General features: G+C 41.5%; 1 protein-coding gene across 3 annotated transcripts in view; it reads left to right on the top strand.

The window, feature by feature from the left end:
• Nucleotides 1-20561, top strand: part of LOC146685524 (uncharacterized) — an 88749-nt gene that overhangs the window by 49225 nt on the left and 18963 nt on the right. For all 3 annotated transcript variants that reach the window (XM_085441499.1, XM_085441497.1, XM_085441498.1), the window contains 10 exons: nt 50-394; nt 540-718; nt 1327-1543; nt 1775-1873; nt 2733-2897; nt 3222-3569; nt 3773-3909; nt 4500-4629; nt 4786-4956; nt 5122-20433. In XM_085441499.1, the coding sequence (XP_085297625.1) occupies nt 50-394; nt 540-718; nt 1327-1543; nt 1775-1873; nt 2733-2897; nt 3222-3569; nt 3773-3909; nt 4500-4629; nt 4786-4956; nt 5122-20433 (17103 nt within the window). The remainder of the gene's footprint in view (nt 1-49; nt 395-539; nt 719-1326; nt 1544-1774; nt 1874-2732; nt 2898-3221; nt 3570-3772; nt 3910-4499; nt 4630-4785; nt 4957-5121; nt 20434-20561) is intronic.

Here is a 20561-nt window from a genome sequence, read left to right on the forward strand (position 1 = left end):
TGCATGTCAATAAAAGAGAAATTGAGCTAAGACTTGTTTTTATTTCCAGACCATCCTGAGCTGTAAGCCTGAGGGAGACTCTAAGCTGGAAGAACTAAAAAGACTAAGCCAGAGTCTGTCTGACCAAGAGGACTTGCCTAAGACCGTGAGGCAAAAGGCTCTGCAAGCAGTGAAAGACTCAGAGGAGCAGTGGAGGACAGTCCTGGAAACCGCTGAGAACACTCTACAAAAAGCTGAGGTCCAGTACTCACTCTCCAAGGAGCTAGGGGCTTTCTGTGCTCATGCGGGAAGCACTAAAGCTTGGATTACAGGCCTGCAGAAACAAGCTGATCCCATGGGGATGAGCACTCAGGGCAGCAAGGCTCAGCTACAGGACAGACTGAGTGCAGCACAGGTGAAACATGGAAAATAGCGAACTATAGAAAGTGTTCTATGCTACAATATTATAAAATCACAATACAAAGCTGAAATTATTGAGAAAGGTATTGAGTTTTTATACATAATATACATATATGACTAACTGAAAAAAATGTCTTTAGGTCACCTTGAGGTCAAAGTCAAGTGGTGAGACACAACTGTTGGAGCTGATGAGGCGAGCGCAGAGTCTCTGTGACCACATAGACCTGGAAAAGGACAAGAAGCTGGAGGTTCAGCAGACAGTCAGAGATACAGAGGAGCAGTGGAGGGCAGTGCTGCAGGCTGCTGAGGAGACACAAAGGTAGAAAAAGCTGTGTTGAGCTACAGGGGAGGGAGATTTCTTCTGTTTCCTACGTAGAGGCTAGGGTTTCTATCTTTTCATAGTGCTCAGGTTCAACCCTTTGTGGCTGCAAGGTTACAGAGCAAGGTTACAATGTGACTGAAATAAACCTCTACATAAAGCTGACATACTTTGTGATAAATTCAGGTTTATCAGGCCATAGATTAGGTCAAACTTTGTAATTAATCAGTTTTTCAGAAGGTTCTGTTCAGATTTTCTTGCAAAATCCTCAAAAAAGCCAAATTCAATTCAATTCAATTTATATAGTGCCAAAATCTCAAGGAACTTTATATTGCACCGTAAACACACTACAACAACAGACAGAAAACCCCAACAGTCACGTGACTGCCTGTGAATAAGAACCTGGCGACAGTGGGAACGAAAAACTCCCATTTAACAGGAATAAACATCTGGCAGAACCAGGCTCAGGGAGGGGCGGCCATCTGCAGTGCTCAGTTTGGAATTTATGTCCATGGTATTTCTAGGCAAGTGCAAAGGCAATTATTTCTTCAGTTGCTGCATTACATTTCATTTCTAAGTTTGACTTTCTAATATCTATCACCCATTAGCAAGTTGCAGAGTGTTGTGGAACGCTTGGTATCCTGTCAGTACCAGCGAGACCAGGCTGCGGCCCGTCTGGCTGAGCTTCAGAAGCAAACATCCAATCTTCCACGTGTCTTCCCCTGGCCAGGCCTGGGAGAGCGGAGGCAAGCTGTGGAACAGGCCCGAGCCCTGGTTGATCAGATTACAGCCTTAGCCCCCGTCCTCACAAACGTCCGCACGCAGGTAATTACCTTACATGAAATTTTAGCTAAAGTTGTGTCAGTTAATAACTTCTGGGATTGTTATAGCTTGAGTAATATGATTAAAAACACAAGCCTATAACTCACTTTGAGTATTCAGTACGACTAGGAGAGGGCTATATAAAATCTCAACACATTAATCAAAGAGGAAATTTGATCAAATTCACCAGTCAAACTTTAAGTGTCTTCAATGTATTTCACTGTTTTTCTCAAGGCTGCAGAGCTGGTTGAAGTCACACAGGACCAAAGCTGGTCAGACCCCACCTGGACAGCTAAGGAGGAGTCTATCCCTGCTCTGCTGAAAGAGCTCACTGTGAGTTCAGCAATCTGTCTTCACATCATTCTGAGAAAAAAAAGTGAATTATTTAAAAGTAAATGTTTTTTTACTTACTTACATTATTGTTTTACTCTTCGCTGTCCAAATATTTATGACTTGCATCGACACAATCTACTGATATAAGTGTAAGTCTGGTGAATCAGATTTACTGGTAAGCACATAGATTTTTGCAGGGTGAACATCATACAGACCCCCGAATGCTGGTGATGTCAGACTGGGGTGGACACATTGACCTGTATGATATTTGGATCTGTCCTAAGTCCCCAAATTTTTGAACTGAGATTCATGAATTTTTCAAATTAGTTATATGACGGGATATTCCCTTTTCACCAAGATTATTCATTCTAAGGGCTCCATCACTCCTCAAACTTCTTCCAACTAATGTTGTCGAATGGATGCAGACTGCATTAACGTCAAGGCATAAGCTCATTATTTCCCAGTGGAGAGCCTGCTCCAACTTACCTGTTACTCTATGATATAATCAACTAGGATACTAAATAAAGTGGAGAGTTTCCACCTGAAGGGGGATCCCTACCTTTTCAAAATAAAAAAAAAGATCAAACTAAAACTTAGAGTGGGATGGACGTTGGGAGTGAGATACACCTTAAGTCCCACATAGATAAATGCTGGCTGGTTATTTTTGTCCCCCATGACACCCGCCCACCCGCTTTTTTTCTTTTCTCTTTGTTTGTTTGTTCTGTTCTCCCCACTCCTCTACTGTTGTGCTGATGCAATCTCTGCCTGATGTGATTTGCATGTACAGTGGACTGTGTTGTTCTGAAAAATTCAAAAAAATATTAATCACAAACACAAAAAAAAAACCTGTCGCCTTCAGGATGCAGTAGCCAACCTGGAGCAGGGCATTGTGACAGAGCGGCAGTGCACACAGCTAGTGGAGCAGCATGAAGCAGCCCAGGACTGGCTGAGGGAGCAGGTTAAAAGCCTGGGACCTCCTCCTGCAGACAGACAGAGTCTGCACAGTGCTGTGAACACCCTTAAGGTGAGAAAATGGCATGCTTTCAAACGGGTGTTTAAGCATCTGTGGTTAGTAACTTACATATAAAATACTAAATATGTTCTATTACAATAAAGATAATGTACTCAAATAAACTGCACCATTAGACAATCTAATAAATGAAGACTGCAGAATTTACTGGGTTTTTGTCTTTTAAAAATTCCATATTCATTCTTTCTCTGTTATTGAAGTACGTAGAAATGTTTGATCGTTTGACTATTACAGAAGTTTTTACAACTTTTAAACTTAAAGTCTTAAAATACTTTACTGGACTTTCTCACATCCCGGCTCTTGTCCTTCTGGTGCCAGGCTTTGCTCCAGACGGTGGACAGAGAGCAGAGAGAGATGAAGGAGCTGGACTCTGCCAGAGACAGTTTGCTGTACCTCTGCACTCCTGGGGGTCAGGATGCCCTGACCCTAGAGGTTAGCCATCTCCATGACCTCTGTTCTGTCTCAGAGCAGGAGGTGAGGGAGCGTCTGAGGGTCTGTGAGATGCAACTAAATGAACAGGACAGTCAGTTGGCCAAAAGGACCCAGGGGCTGAAGGAGGGAATTGCAGCCCTGCAGTGGGAGCTCCGCTCTCTCGACCAGGCACTCAGTTATAGTGAACCACAAAACAATATCGCTCAACTTGAACAGCACTGGCACAGCCTACAGGTAATTACCATAGATGGAATTTTCAGCTATTTTTTAAGTTATAGTAGCAAGAAAGTTTTGAAAAGTAATGGCTGAAAAAAATAATAATTTGCATTTCTGCATTCTATCTTGGGAAGACACCTTTTGAATAGGCTTTATTGCATTTCCCATTCAGAAATATCAACTCTATGCTCTTTTGTGATGTTGCTGTCTCTTTATGTTAGAATTGTGAGAAGTCCCTGGAGGATTCGGGTGTGAAAATTCATGACCTGCAACAGGAAGTAAACTTGGCATCTTCGACCAATGAGCTGCCAGCAGAAATCATCAGTGGGGTTGACTCGTTATGGGAACAGCATGCCAGGTATCCTGCTGTGAAAATGATGACTTTTATGACTCTGCTTGTTAGACCATGAAACATTCTGAATCCAAATTGTTATGACATTTTATTTCTTATATATATATTTTTTGAAATTTACCTCATGGTATAAAAAGTAGGGGAAAAAAGATACCATCCAGCAAAACACTGCCAAACTCCCAACTAGGGTTTCTTAAGTTGTAACCCTGTTTAAATAGATATTTTGTAATGAATTCTAAGCTAGCATCATCTGCCCCTTTCAATTTACTCTTCAATTATTCTTGCCTGCCAGCCACATGCCTTAGTGGGTCATTCTGCTCTTGCTCAACTGCATGGACACACAGAGTTCCCCTGTATTTATAACCTAGATATTAACCTTATATAAATGTTTCAGCTGGTTTTGAAAGACATTTTTTAAAAACAAAATTCACATGTATATAGATGCACACAGATGTATAATTATAGCACTAGAAAAACAAATACTTCTTTATCTTTTTTTTCATCCTGTAAAAATATGTTTTCTTTCGCATATATTATAGTCAGGTAACATGTTAAGTGCTGAGATTACAATAAATTGTTGTTCATTATATCCACAGTCTAAAAAATAGGCTGAGTGAGCATCAGGTTACCTGCTGCACAAACACAGCAACATGTCTCAGGGACTGTCTTCATGCTCTGCAAAAATGGAACTACAGCAAACCATCTGTGTCCCTTTCCTCTGTGCAGGTCTCTTTTCTTCTTATTTGAGTAACACGCTGATTTTATTACTGTTCCTAAATATTAATAATGGACATTAATATTTTGCCTGAGTACTGTATGTTTTCTTAATATCAGACATATGCTACAACCACTTTTAAATGTTTTTCCTTCTGATGTTAGCAGATGTTAGAGGAAGGTGAAAAGTTGCAAGCCAGCCTACAGGAGGCACTTTCGCACCGACATTTTCTAATGGCCTGTCTGACATTGGACTTGCTTGAGAAACTAGAAAAAGAAGGCTCAGAAGCTCTCAGAGAAGCAGACACACTGAAAATTTCTCTAAGTCAGAGCCTAAAGGTATTTGTGCTAAATTATTTGGCCTTGAACATTTCATAAGAAAACTCGTAAACATCCATTGTTTGACACAACAAACAGTTTAATATCTAATATATTGCTGTATCTTAATTGGATTAAGGAAATATGTTTGTCATAATTAATGGCTTCTTAACCTCTCTATTCAAGGAACTTAATCAAAGAAGTAAACAAAAACTGCCTGACAACCAGTCGTCAGAGAACCTGCAGGAGACAAAGGCCTCTGTGGTGGCACCGCCACGAAAAAGCAAGCGCTCATCTGAGAAAAAAACAGTTTATCCTACTTCTGCTTCAACATCTGTGGTGATACAAAGCTATACTACTTCTCAAGAACCACAGACCAAAACTGTAAGGTTAGATATCACAGGTGAGCCTGTTACAAATGAGGCAAATAAGCCTGCTTCTGAGGAACCCACTGTGATGCACAAGGTCACTGAAACTCCTGCTGTTACTGAAGAAACTGAAATTGAACAGCTGTATGCTGAAAAAATAACCAAGGATGAGGCAGAGAATAAGCAAAAGCCTAGTAGTGAGAAATCTCCAATGACTTGTAAGCAAACTAAAGTGGCTGTGGAAAAAAGTGAAATCATTCAAAAAGGTAAGAAGTCAAAGAGTTTTGAGGTCTCTCAGCTTGCAGAGCCAATGTTTCCACTGGAAAAAGTTGCTAGTGTGCAGTCAACAGAGACCAAAGGTGAATCAGACAAGTATAACGTAACATCAGAGTCAGCTGAAATACCTATGGAAAAATCTAGAATATTGCCTATGACGAGAAAATCAAAGAGCGCAGAACTTTGCTTTGATCTTGGTGATATTGAGTTACCTCAGACTAGGGAAGATCCTCAAAGCAAAACTTCTTCTTTGGACTTTAATGGCGAGAACAAAGGTTTTGTTACTGAAAAGAAAAAACCTATACCTGCTGGGTCTTCAACTCAAACTCCAAATATGCCAGAAAAGATAGCTGAAATAACTGATACAGAAAAAGGCCAATTTTCATCAAGCACAGGAAAGTCAAAGGCTTTAATGAGTTCTCCAGAATTTCCTTCAGTGGCACAGACACAATCCAAGAAACAGCCTGAAAAGAAGACATCACCATCAGTTCCGGATGTTATCAAAGAACCAAGTGAAAAAGAAATTGAAAGTAAAAAGCCAGATTTACATGGAGTTATGGATAGTGGAAGAGCTGAAACTACTGATGAAAACTTGATAGAGGTTTCAATAATGGACATAAAGTCAGGGCATCCAAAGGTTTATCTTGGTCTTGCTAGCAAAGATCAGAATCCAACTACAATACAACATGAGAGCGATATATCATTCTTGCCTACGACAAAGCCAACTGAGACAAAGGAAGAGCCAGATAGTCAGAAATGTCCTTTATCGCCAGAGGATGCAACTGCAACAAAAGAAATTACTGCTTTCAATGAAGGAAAGCGTTCCCCATCCAAAAGAAAGTCAAAGAATCGTAAAGCTTCCTCGGAACTTATTAGTATGGATTTGCCTGAGACTTTCAAAGAACCTGAATCTGCGGGTTCCACCGTTAAAACTAAAATTACCACTTTGGAAAGACCTGAATTCCCCCCAACCAGGAAATCTTCTGAGAGTCTTGTAGAGTCCAAGAAAATAGAGAAAGAAACTGAAAGGGAAAACGCAGCTTTAAATGTACAGGTGATTACTGAAAAAACTGAAACTGTTGCTGTAGAGTCTATGGCATTTTCATCAAGTGAAAGACAACAAGAGATTCCAAAGGTTTCTCTCGAGCTTGCAATCAAGGACCAGATTCCAACTACAAAGGAGTATGACAGTGAAACGCTGTCAGTCTCATCCACACAGCACTCACCACCCAAAAGAAAGTCAAAGAGTTGTAAAGCTTCCTCCGAACTTATTAGTATGGATTTGCTTGAGACTTTTAAAGAACCTGAATCTGTGGGTTCCACCAAGGAAGCTAAAATTACCACTTTGGAAAAACCTGAAGCCCTCCAACCAAAGAAAACTTCAGAGAATCTTGTGGAGTCTGAGGACACAGAGAAAGAAAGTGGAAGGGAAAAGATAGCCTTGCATTTACAGGTGATTACTAGAAAAACTGAAACTGTTGCTGTAGAGTCAACTGAACTTTCACCAAGTGAAAGACAACCAGAGATTCCAAAGGTTTCTCATGAGCTTGCAATCAAGGACCAGATTCCAACTACAGAGGAGCATGACAGTGAAACGCTGTCAGTCTCATCCACACAGCGCTCACCACCCAAAAGAAAATCAAAGACTCGTAAAGCTTCCTCGGAACTTATTAGTACGGATTTGCCTGAGACCTTGAAAGAACCTGAATCTGTGGGTTCCACCGTTGAAGCTAAAATTACCACTTTGGAAAGACCTGAAGTCCCCCCAACCAGGAAATCTTCTGAGAGTCTTGTAGAGTCCAAGAAAATAGAGAAAGAAACAGAAATGGAAAATGCAGCTTTAAATGTACAGGTGATTACTGAAAAAACTGAAACTGTTGCTGTAGAGTCTACGGCATTTTCATCAAGTCAAAGACAACCAGAGATTCCAAAGGTTTCCCTTGAGCTTGCAAGCAAGGACCAGATTCCAACTACAAAGGAGCATGACAGTGAAACGCTGTCAGTCTCATCCACACAGCGCTCACCACCCAAAAGAAAGTCAAAGAGTCGTAAAGCTTCCTCAGAACTTATTAGTACAGATTTGCCTGAGATCTTGAAAGAACCTGAATCTGTGGGTTCCACCGTGGAAGCTAAGATTACCACTTTGGAAAAACCTGAAGCCCTCCAAACAAGGAAAACTTCAAAGAGTCTTGTAGAGTCTGAGGACACAGAGAAAGAAAGTGGAAGGGAAAAGATAGTCTTGCATTTACAGGTGATTACTAGAAAAACTGAAACTGTTGCTGTAGAGTCAACTGAACTTTCACCAAGTGAAAGAAAACCAGAGATTCCAAAGATTTCTCCTGAGCTTGCAATCAAGGACCAGATTCCAACTCAAACAGAACATGACAATGAGATTCTGTCAGTCTCCTCTACAGACCAAGTTACTGCTGTTGTTTTGGAAGACATATCTCCCATACAAACTGGAGGAAAGTCAGATCCTGTTGAATTTTCCATAGCTCCTGAGTCACTTCTAACCATTGAAAGACAGCCTGATACAGAAAATGAATATACTAAGAAAGAGCTCTATAGTGTGAAATCTAGCACACCTTCAGAGGTGGTCACTGTGCAGACTGAATATGCTATGGGGGAACTGACAAAGAAAGATGAAGAGACTGATAGTCAGAGATCTCCTGTATCTCCAGAGGTTTCCACAGCAACAACAAAAATTACTGCTATGAATAAAGGAAAGCTTTCACCACCCAAGAGAAAGTCAAAGAGTCGTAAAGCTTCCTCAGAACTTATTAGTACGGATTTGCCTGAGACTTTGAAAGAATCTGAATCTGTGGGTTCCACCGGGGAAGCTAAGATTACCACTTTGGAAAAACCTGAAGCCCTCCAACCAAAGAAAACTTCTGAGAGTCTTGTGGAGTCTGAGGACACAGAGAAAGAAAGTGGAAGGGAAAAGATAGCCTTGCATTTACAGGTGATTACTAGAAAAACTGAAACTGTTGCTGTAGAGTCAACTGAACTTTCACCAAGTGAAAGACAACAAGAGATTCCAAAGGTTTCTCTCGAGCTTGCAATCAAGGACCAGATTCCAACTACAAAGGAGCATGACAGTGAAACGCTGTCAGTCTCATCCACACAGCGCTCACCACCCAAAAGAAAGTCAAAGAGTCGTAAAGCTTCCTCCGAACTTATTAGTACGGATTTGCCTGAGACTTTGAAAGAATCTGAATCTGTGGGTTCCACCGGGGAAGCTAAGATTACCACTTTGGAAAAACCTGAAGCCCTCCAACCAAAGAAAACTTCTGAGAGTCTTGTGGAGTCTGAGGACACAGAGAAAGAAAGTGGAAGGGAAAAGATAGCCTTGCATTTACAGGTGATTACTAGAAAAACTGAAACTGTTGCTGTAGAGTCAACTGAACTTTCACCAACTGAAAGACAACCAGAGATTCCAAAGATTTCTCCTGAGCTTGCAATCAAGGACCAGATTCCAACTACAGAGGAGCATGACAGTGAAACGCTGTCAGTCTCATCCACACAGCACTCACCAACCAAAAGAAAATCAAAGAGTCGTAAAGCTTCCTCGGAACTTATTAGTACGGATTTGCCTGAGACCCTGAAAGAACCTGAATCTGTGGGTTCCACCAAGGAAGCTAAAATTACCACTTTGGAAAAACCTGAAGTCCCCCCAACCAGGAAATCTTCTGAGAGTCTTGTAGAGTCCAAGAAAATAGAGAAAGAAACAGAAATGGAAAACGCAGCTTTAAATGTACAGGTGATTACTGAAAAAACTGAAACTGTTGCTGTAGAGTCAACTGAATTTTCACCAAGTCAAAGACAACCAGAGATTCCAAAGGTTTCTCCTGAGCTTGCAATCAAGGACCAGATTCCAACTACAAAGGAGCATAACAGTGAAACGCTGTCAGTCTCATCCACACAGCGCTCACCACCCAAAAGAAAGTCAAAGAGTCGTAAAGCTTCCTCCGAACTTATTAGTACAGATTTGCCTGAGATCTTGAAAGAACCTGAATCTGTGGGTTCCACCGTGGAAGCTAAGATTACCACTTTGGAAAAACCTGAAGCCCTCCAAACAAGGAAAACTTCAAAGAGTCTTGTAGAGTCTGAGGACACAGAGAAAGAAAGTGGAAGGGAAAAGATAGTCTTGCATTTACAGGTGATTACTAGAAAAACTGAAACTGTTGCTGTAGAGTCAACTGAACTTTCACCAAGTGAAAGACAACAAGAGATTCCAAAGGTTTCTCTCGAGCTTGCAATCAAGGACCAGATTCCAACTACAAAGGAGTATGACAGTGAAACGCTGTCAGTCTCATCCACACAGCACTCACCACCCAAAAGAAAGTCAAAGAGTTGTAAAGCTTCCTCCGAACTTATTAGTATGGATTTGCTTGAGACTTTTAAAGAACCTGAATCTGTGGGTTCCACCAAGGAAGCTAAAATTACCACTTTGGAAAAACCTGAAGCCCTCCAACCAAAGAAAACTTCAGAGAATCTTGTGGAGTCTGAGGACACAGAGAAAGAAAGTGGAAGGGAAAAGATAGCCTTGCATTTACAGGTGATTACTAGAAAAACTGAAACTGTTGCTGTAGAGTCAACTGAACTTTCACCAACTGAAAGACAACCAGAGATTCCAAAGATTTCTCCTGAGCTTGCAATCAAGGACCAGATTCCAACTACAGAGGAGCATGACAGTGAAACGCTGTCAGTCTCATCCACACAGCACTCACCAACCAAAAGAAAATCAAAGAGTCGTAAAGCTTCCTCGGAACTTATTAGTACAGATTTGCCTGAGACCCTGAAAGAACCTGAATCTGTGGGTTCCACCAAGGAAGCTAAAATTACCACTTTGGAAAAACCTGAAGTCCCCCCAACCAGGAAATCTTCTGAGAGTCTTGTAGAGTCCAAGAAAATAGAGAAAGAAACAGAAATGGAAAACGCAGCTTTAAATGTACAGGTGATTACTGAAAAAACTGAAACTGTTGCTGTAGAGTCAACTGAATTTTCACCAAGTCAAAGACAACCAGAGATTCCAAAGGTTTCTCCTGAGCTTGCAATCAAGGACCAGATTCCAACTACAAAGGAGCATGACAGTGAAACGCTGTCAGTCTCATCCACACAGCGCTCACCACCCAAAAGAAAGTCAAAGAGTCGTAAAGCTTCCTCCGAACTTATTAGTACAGATTTGCCTGAGATCTTGAAAGAACCTGAATCTGTGGGTTCCACCGTGGAAGCTAAGATTACCACTTTGGAAAAACCTGAAGCCCTCCAAACAAGGAAAACTTCAAAGAGTCTTGTAGAGTCTGAGGACACAGAGAAAGAAAGTGGAAGGGAAAAGATAGCCTTGCATTTACAGGTGATTACTAGAAAAACTGAAACTGTTGCTGTAGAGTCAACTGAACTTTCACCAACTGAAAGACAACCAGAGATTCCAAAGATTTCTCCTGAGCTTGCAATCAAGGACCAGATTCCAACTACAAAGGAGCATGACAGTGAAACGCTGTCAGTCTCATCCACACAGCACTCACCAACCAAAAGAAAATCAAAGAGTCGTAAAGCTTCCTCGGAACTTATTAGTACGGATTTGCCTGAGACCCTGAAAGAACCTGAATCTGTGGGTTCCACCAAGGAAGCTAAAATTACCACTTTGGAAAAACCTGAAGTCCCCCCAACCAGGAAATCTTCTGAGAGTCTTGTAGAGTCCAAGAAAATAGAGAAAGAAACAGAAATGGAAAACGCAGCTTTAAATGTACAGGTGATTACTGAAAAAACTGAAACTGTTGCTGTAGAGTCAACTGAATTTTCACCAAGTCAAAGACAACCAGAGATTCCAAAGGTTTCCCTTGAGCTTGCAATCAAGGACCAGATTCCAACTACAAAGGAGCATGACAGTGAAACGCTGTCAGTTTCATCCACACAGTGCTCACCACCCAAAAGAAAGTCAAAGAGTCGTAAAGCTTCCTCCGAACTTATTAGTACAGATTTGCCTGAGATCTTGAAAGAACCTGAATCTGTGGGTTCCACCGTGGAAGCTAAGATTACCACTTTGGAAAAACCTGAAGCCCTCCAAACAAGGAAAACTTCAAAGAGTCTTGTAGAGTCTGAGGACACAGAGAAAGAAAGTGGAAGGGAAAAGATAGTCTTGCATTTACAGGTGATTACTAGAAAAACTGAAACTGTTGCTGTAGAGTCAACTGAACTTTCACCAAGTGAAAGAAAACCAGAGATTCCAAAGATTTCTCCTGAGCTTGCAATCAAGGACCAGATTCCAACTCAAACAGAACATGACAATGAGATTCTGTCAGTCTCCTCTACAGACCAAGTTACTGCTGTTGTTTTGGAAGACATATCTCCCATACAAACTGGAGGAAAGTCAGATCCTGTTGAATTTTCCATAGCTCCTGAGTCACTTCTAAATATTGAAAGACAGCCTGATGCAGAAAATGAATATACTAAGAAAGAGCTCTATAGTGTGAAATCTAGCACACCTTCAGAGGTGGTCACTGTGCAGACTGAATATGCTATGGGGGAACTGACAAAGAAAGATGAAGAGACTGATAGTCAGAGATCTCCTGTATCTCCAGAGGTTTCCACAGCAACAACAAAAATTACTGCTATGAATAAAGGAAAGCTTTCACCACCCAAGAGAAAGTCAAAGAGTTGTAAAGCTTCCTCAGAACTTATTAGTACGGATTTGCCTGAGACTTTGAAAGAATCTGAATCTGTGGGTTCCACCGGGGAAGCTAAGATTACCACTTTGGAAAAACCTGAAGCCCTCCAACCAAAGAAAACTTCAGAGAGTCTTGTGGAGTCTGAGGACACAGAGAAAGAAAGTGGAAGGGAAAAGATAGCCTTGCATTTACAGGTGATTACTAGAAAAACTGAAACTGTTGCTGTAGAGTCAACTGAACTTTCACCAAGTGAAAGACAACCAGAGATTCCAAAGGTTTCTCATGAGCTTGCAATCAAGGACCAGATTCCAACTACAGAGGAGCATGACAGTGAAACGCTGTCAGTCTCATCCACACAGCGCTCACCAACCAAAAGAAAATCAAAGACTCGTAAAGCTTCCTCGGAACTTATTAGTATGGATTTGCCTGAGACCTTGAAAGAACCTGAATCTGTGGGTTCCACCGTTGAAGCTAAAATTACCACTTTGGAAAGACCTGAAGTCCCCCCAACCAGGAAATCTTCTGAGAGTCTTGTAGAGTCCAAGAAAATAGAGAAAGAAACAGAAATGGAAAATGCAGCTTTAAATGTACAGGTGATTACTGAAAAAACTGAAACTGTTGCTGTAGAGTCTACGGCATTTTCATCAAGTGAAAGACAACCAGAGACTCCAAAGGTTTCCCTTGAGCTTGCAATCAAGGACCAGATTCCAACTACAAAGGAGCATGACAGTGAAACGCTGTCAGTCTCATCCACACAGCGCTCACCACCCAAAAGAAAGTCAAAGAGTCGTAAAGCTTCCTCCGAACTTATTAGTACAGATTTGCCTGAGATCTTGAAAGAACCTGAATCTGTGGGTTCCACCGTGGAAGCTAAGATTACCACTTTGGAAAAACCTGAAGCCCTCCAAACAAGGAAAACTTCAAAGAGTCTTGTAGAGTCTGAGGACACAGAGAAAGAAAGTGGAAGGGAAAAGATAGCCTTGCATTTACAGGTGATTACTAGAAAAACTGAAACTGTTTCTGTAGAGTCAACTGAACTTTCACCAAGTGAAAGACAACCAGAGATTCCAAAGCTTTCTCATGAGCTTGCAAGCAAGGACCAGATTCCAACTACAAAGGAGCATGACAGTGAAACGCTGTCAGTCTCATCCACACAGCGCTCACCACCCAAAAGAAAGTCAAAGAGTCGTAAAGCTTCCTCCGAACTTATTAGTACGGATTTGCTTGAGACTTTTAAAGAACCTGAATCTGCGGGTTCCACCAAGGAAGCTAAAATTACCACTTTGGAAAGACCTGAAGTCCCCCCAACCAGGAAATCTTCTGAGAGTCTTGTAGAGTCCAAGAAAATAGAGAAAGAAACAGAAATGGAAAACGCAGCTTTAAATGTACAGGTGATTACTGAAAAAACTGAAACTGTTGCTGTAGAGTCAACTGAATTTTCACCAAGTGAAAGACAACCAGAGATTCCAAAGGTTTCCCTTGAGCTTGCAATCAAGGACCAGATTCCAACTACAAAGGAGCATGACAGTGAAACGCTGTCAGTCTCATCCACACAGCACTCACCACCCAAAAGAAAGTCAAAGAGTCGTAAAGCTTCCTCCGAACTTATTAGTACGGATTTGCCTGAGACCTTGAAAGAACCTGAATCTGCGGGTTCCACCAAGGAAGCTAAAATTACCACTTTGGAAAGACCTGAAGTCCCCCCAACCAGGAAATCTTCTGAGAGTTTTGTAGAGTCCAAGAAAATAGAGAAAGAAACAGAAATGGAAAACGCAGCTTTAAATGTACAGGTGATTACTGAAAAAACTGAAACTGTTTCTGTAGAGTCAACGGCATTTTCACCAAGTGAAAGACAACCAGAGATTCCAAAGGTTTCCCTTGAGCTTGCAAGCAAGGACCAGATTCCAACTACAAAGGAGCATGACAGTGAAACGCTGTCAGTCTCATCCACACAGCACTCACCACCCAAAAGAAAGTCAAAGAGTCGTAAAGCTTCCTCCGAACTTATTAGTACGGATTTGCCTGCGACTTTTAAAGAACCTGAATCTGTGGGTTCCACCGGGGAAGCTAAGATTACCACTTTGGAAAAACCTGAAGCCCCCCAAACAAGGAAAACTTCAAAGAGTCTTGTGGAGTCTGAGGACACAGAGAAAGAAAGTGGAAGGGAAAAGATAGCCTTGCATTTACAGGTGATTACTAGAAAAACTGAAACTGTAGAGTCAATTGAATTCTCACCAAGTGAAAGAAAACCAGAGATTCCAAAGGTTTCTCCTGATCTTGCAATCAAGGACCAGATTCCAACTCAAACAGAACATGACAATGAGATTCTGTCAGTCTCATCTACAGAGCAAGTTACTGCTGTAGTTTTGGAAGACGTATCTCCCATACAAACTGGAGGAAAGTCAGATGATGTTGAACTTTCCATTGCTTCTGATTCAGTTCCACCTATTGATAGACATCCAGATAGAGAAAATATGGATCAGAACCTTTCCCTGGAAAAACCTGAACTTCCTACATCAAAGAAGACGTCAGAGAGTCTATTGGAGTACAACGAAATGGAGAAAGAAATTGAAAAGGGAAAAGCACATTTAAGTTTGCAGACAGTCACTGTAACAACTGACAGTATTTCTATAGAATCAACTAAGTTTTCACCATGTGAAAGAAAGTCAGACAGTCCAAAAGTTTCTCTTCAGTCTGATAACAAGGCACCAGAATGCACAGCACCTCAATCTGATGCAAGAGATTCAGACACAGCGCCACAAATGCAGCCATGTCTTTCTTCTAGTTTTACAGATACAACAAATATTGCAGATTGTATTAACAAATTATGGAGTAACACAGAAGAAGTTCCGAAGAGGTATTTAGTTCTTGAGCTGCCTGATCGAACAGTCCCACAATTGTTTGAGACAAACCAATATCAGCCAGACACAAGAATTTCTGATAAGGAATCTATTACTTTTGCCATTGTTTCAATGGAGCAGCCTCATGAGACAGAGACAGATGTAACTGAAATAGCCCTATCTAAGCTAAATGAGACTATGAGTCAGCAAACAGTCTCAGATAACTTACAAATTCAACCTGAAGTCAACATCCAACATGACGATGGGCAAAATATTTTAGGCATCAAGGTTCAAAAGTCTCTTGAAGATGAAGCATTCAAAGCTGAAGAAATGAGTATAAAGACAAGAATACACACATCTGAAAATATTACTGTCTCAGTGCACAATGACCCCCAGATGCACATGGAGCACTTGACTGTACAGTGTGAGACCACACCACAAAGCAACGTTGAGACAACCAGTGTAGAACTGCAAGTAAGCAGTGCTGAAGGGAATGATATTAAGGCTGACCAAGGCTCTAGTCAGCCTACTGCAACTGTTTTCACCTCAGAAAAACATGTGCCCATGAGCCCAGATGACAAGTCTGTTACAGGGGATAAAATCCAAGTGGAGACTAAAGTGCTTAGTTTGGACTATGAAATACCAACCAGCCATAAAACCGCAGTTGTGGTTCACCCAGAGGAAGCTACAGTCAGAGTACAGATGCAACAAATCAGCATTGAAATGCAAGATAATGTGGAGATGTCTGCCTCTTCTCGACCTGCACTTCTGCAGGCAAGTGAACAAGAGAGAGTATCTGCAGAAATAAGCTTATCTGAGCAAGACACTATAAAATCAGAAATGGTGATTGAGCTAGAGATCTTGAAAACCACACAGGATAGCAAAGGGGAGCTGAAGAACTACAACTTAAAAGAGGAGGTCTCTAGAAAAGATGTACTTGATTTACCCAAAAGCTTGGATGAAAAGGAAATATTGGGGGACTCTCAAGTGCGAGTTTTACAGCTTGATATACCTACGAGTCATGAAGAACAGGAAAAGACATTTGTCATGACAGCAGCAGTACCAATGGCAGATACAGCTCAATCAAGTATGCAGTGGGAACAAAAAGAGACTGCAATTCAGGTTAACCCTGAGGAGGCTACACTCATAGTCAAGGTACAACAAATCAGCACAGAAACGCCAAAGGATGTGGCTCAGAGTGACTCTACTCAAACTGTTCTGCTGCAGCCAGTTGAAACAGAGACAATATCTGCAGAAATAAGCTTATTTAAGGAAGACACTGTAAAACCACAAACGGCAATTGAGTTAGAGATCCTGGGAACCACACAGAAACCAGAGGAGCTGAAGGATTACGACTTAAAAGAGGTCTCCAAAACAGATGTACCTGATGTATCCCACACTTTGGATGAAAAACTGGTTACAGGAGAGAAAAACCTTGTTGAGCCTCAAGTGCGAGTTTTACAAATAGATATACCAACCAGTAATGAAGAACAGAAACAGACGTTTGTCATGACAGCAGCCGAACCAAAGATAGATACAGCTCAATCAAGTTTGCAGTGTGAAGGAGTTCATGTACCGTCTGAGGAGGCTGAAGTTATAGTCAAAGTGCAACCAATCACCTTGGACACACAAAAGTATCTGGATCAAAGTAATTCCTCTCAAAATGCACTCCTGCAAAGTGAAGCAGGGGCAATGTCTGCAGAAATAAACATATCCAAACAAGATACTGTAAAACCAGAAAAACTGACTGAGCAGGAGCTCCTGAAAAACACACAGGACAGACCTATGATAACTAAGGAAACTGGGGTCCAAAAAGAGCGCTCTGAACTGTCAATACATAGAGGGAATGATATACCCATGAGCCTGGATGAAAAAGCAGAAAAAGTCCAAGTGGAGCCTGATGTTGTTTTACCAGCCAGCCATGAGGAGCATGAAAGATCATTTGTCTCGAAAGCAGATGTGCCAAGAACAGATATAAGTATCCAGTCTGAACATTCTCAAGTAAACAAAGATTTGACTTCAGCTGATGTTCAACCTGAACAAGAAATTAGCTTTACAATAAAGGTGCAGCAAATGAAGACTAAAATGCCAGTGGATCTCGTGGCTCAGTGTGAATCTACTCAAGCTGCACTTTTTCAGCCAGGTGAAGCAAAGAAAACACAATCTGCAGAAATAAGCTTACCTGAACAAGACACTGCAGAACCACAAACAATGATTGCACTAGAGACCTTGAAAACTGCTAGATCAGTGGAGGTGAAGGATTACAACATGAAACAGGATGTCCCCACAAAAGATGTGCTTGATTCACTCAAAAACTTGGATGAAAAATCAGTTGCAATAAAGCAAATTCAAGTGGAGCCTCAAGTGAAAGTTTTACAGCTGGATATACCAATCAGTCAAAAAGAACAGGAAAAGATATTTGTGAAGACATCAGCAGAACCAAAACCAGATACAGCTCATTTAAGTATCCAGCGTGAAAGGGAGCTGGGAAATAAAGATGATACTTCAGCTGAGGTTACACAGGAGACTGAATATATAATCAAAGTGCAACAAATCACCACTGATAGACAAGGGGATGTGACTCAGAGCGACTCAGGTCCACCAGCTGAAGTAGGGATAGCTTCTGCAGAAATAAACTTATCAATGCAAGAAACTGTAAAACTAGAACCAGTGACTGAGCAAGAGCTCTTGAAAACCACAAAGCATAGATCTACTGTGACTAAGGGACTTGTGATCCAAGGTGAGCAGCCCAAACCAAATGAACTGGATGACATACCCATGAGCCTGGATGACAAGACGATTACAAAAGAGAAAGTCCAGGGGGAGCCTGAGGTCCTTGTTTCACCAACCAGCCAGGAGGAGGATAAAAGAACATTTGTTGTGGTAACAGATGTACCCAGAGCAGATGTAGCTCATTCAAGTATCCAGTCTGAAATCATTGCAGTAAACAAAGATTTGACTGCCGCTGAAGTTCAACCTGAGGAAGCTGCTAGACCAGAAGATGTGGCGCAGAGCGATTCCACTCAACCTTCTCTGCTGCAGACACGTGAACCAGAGACAGTCTCTGCAGAAATTTGCTTATCTGAAAAACATGTTGTAAAACCAGAACTGGTGACTGAGCAAGAGCTCTTGAAGACCACAGACAGCAGAACAGACATGTCTCAAATAAATATCGAATGTGATTCAGAACTTGAAAAGAAAGATGTGAGTCCAGCTGATGCTCACCCTGGGGAGGCAACAGTTGGAATGGAGGTGCAACAAATCAGCACTGAAACACAAGAAGATGTAGCTCTGGTGGACTCAACTCAACCTGCAGTGCTGCCGCCAAGAAAAATAGCATCTGCAGAAATTAGCTTACCTGAGGGAGAAGCTGTGCAATCAGAAACAGTAACTGAGCAAGAACTCATGAAAACTACACAGTTCTCCACAAATGTTGTGCTTGATTCACCAAAAAGTGTGGACAAACTATCAGTCACAGCAGAGAAAATCCAGGCAGAACCTCAAGTGTGTATTTTACAACTCAATATGTCAACCAGCGACAAGGAGCATGAAAGAACGTTAGTCATGACAGCAGCAGCATCAAGAACAGATACGGGTCAAACGATATTTCACGGTGAAATAGAAAAAGAACAGAAAGACAAAACAGCTGAGGTTCATCCTGAGGAGGCAGCAGTTAGAATGGAGGAGCAACAAATCATTACTGAAAGACAAGAGGATGTTCAGTTTGACTCTGTTCAACCTGGACTGCTGGAAAACGAAGCAGTAAGTTCTACAAAAATAATTGTATCTGAGCCACACAATGTAAAATCAGAAATAGTGTCTAAGCAAGAAATCTTGAAAACCACACAAGATAGACCTATGGTGACTAAGGACCTTGTGGTCCAAGCAGAGCCCTCTGAAGCTTCAGTCACAGTGAAGGAGAAACAAATTAGCGCTGAAAGACCAAAAATTGCAGCTCAGAGTGACTCCACTCAAACTACACTGGAGCAATCAAGTGAAGCAGAGACAACATCTGCACAAATACGCTTACCTGAGCAAGACATTGTAAAACAAGAAACACTGATTGAGCTAAAGATCTTGGAAATCGCACAGGGCAGACCTACAGGGATTAAGAAACTTGGTGTCAAAGAAGGCTCTTCTAAATTGTTAATGCATGGAGTGGGTGATGCACCCAAGAGCCTAAGTGGCAAGTCTGTTACAGTAGACGAAACCCAGATTGAGCCTGAGGTGCTTGTTTTACAAGTAGAAGTACCAACAAGTCGTCATGAGCATGAACAGACATCTTTCATGATAGAAAAAAGTGACTCCGCTCAGCCTGCTCTGCTAGAGCCAGAGGTCAGTGGAGAGCTCTTGAAAACCACAGAAGACAAACCTATTGTGACTAAGGAATTTGTCCAAGACAAGCACCCTAAAGTATTAACACATGGAGTGGAAGACGTACCCACAAGCCTGGATGTCAAATTTGTTAAAATGAAGAAAATTCAGATGGACCCTGAGGTGCTTGTAATACCAGCAGTTCGAGAAGAGCATGTGTCAAGAACAGATACATCTCGATCAAGTATCCAGTGTGAAAGTTCAGAAGAACACAGAGATATGAGTGCAGCTGAGGTTCTTCCTAAAGAGGCTGAAGTTAAAACCAGAGTAGTAGAAGTCCAACAATTTAGGACTGAAATGAAGGAAGGTGTAGCTCAGACTGACACAGCTCAATCTGTACTGATACATGCAGGTGAAACAGAGTCAACATGTGTAGAAATAAGTTTATCTGAACGAGACACTGTAAAACCAGAAACTCTTAATAAGTTGAAGTTCTTGAATACCACAGAGGAGAGACCAAAGGACGTCAATCTGCGAGAGGAGTTTGTAACTAAAGATGTACTTGATGCACCTAAAGGCCAGCATGAAGTGTCTGTTACAGTGGAAAAACTCAGCATGGGGTCTAGCGTACCCACTCTACAGCCAAATATACCGGCCACCATAACCACATCTGTTGTGATAGCAACAAGTGCAAGGACTGACAGTGATCAAACAACTACGAAGTCTGAAAAAATAACACAAACCCAAGAGCTTAGGTCTCTTGAAGCAGAGAAAGAAAAGCCTGCATCTGAGATGAATAAAGCAGATGCTCCAAAAAGCTTTACCAAACTCCTGTCAGAACCAGTTGTGTATCCTAAAGTCCAAACAGATGCAACAAATAGGAAAGAAGAAGAAGAGAAGCAGAAGAAGAAAATTCAAGAAAAGGAAAAAGAAAGAAGCACCAGTGTAGAACTGCCATTCAGCATAAGCACAACAACCACCATCACTACCATGGAGGCCACTGGAACAAGGCTTAAGAAACTGCCACAGGTATGTTATGATGACCTATTTTTCTATGATAAAGTGCAATTATGTTAACCCTGCATCATATATAGACTAATGCATAGCCTACATGTAAAACATGAACTTGTCTACCAAAGCCAGTCCAGAAAAGCCTT

Source organism: Copadichromis virginalis, linkage group LG19, assembly GCF_057382275.1.
Source record: "Copadichromis virginalis isolate Kocher_CV1m ecotype Utaka linkage group LG19, C_Virginalis_male_GT1.1, whole genome shotgun sequence".
In the NCBI taxonomy this organism is placed as follows: Eukaryota; Metazoa; Chordata; class Actinopteri; order Cichliformes; family Cichlidae; genus Copadichromis; species Copadichromis virginalis.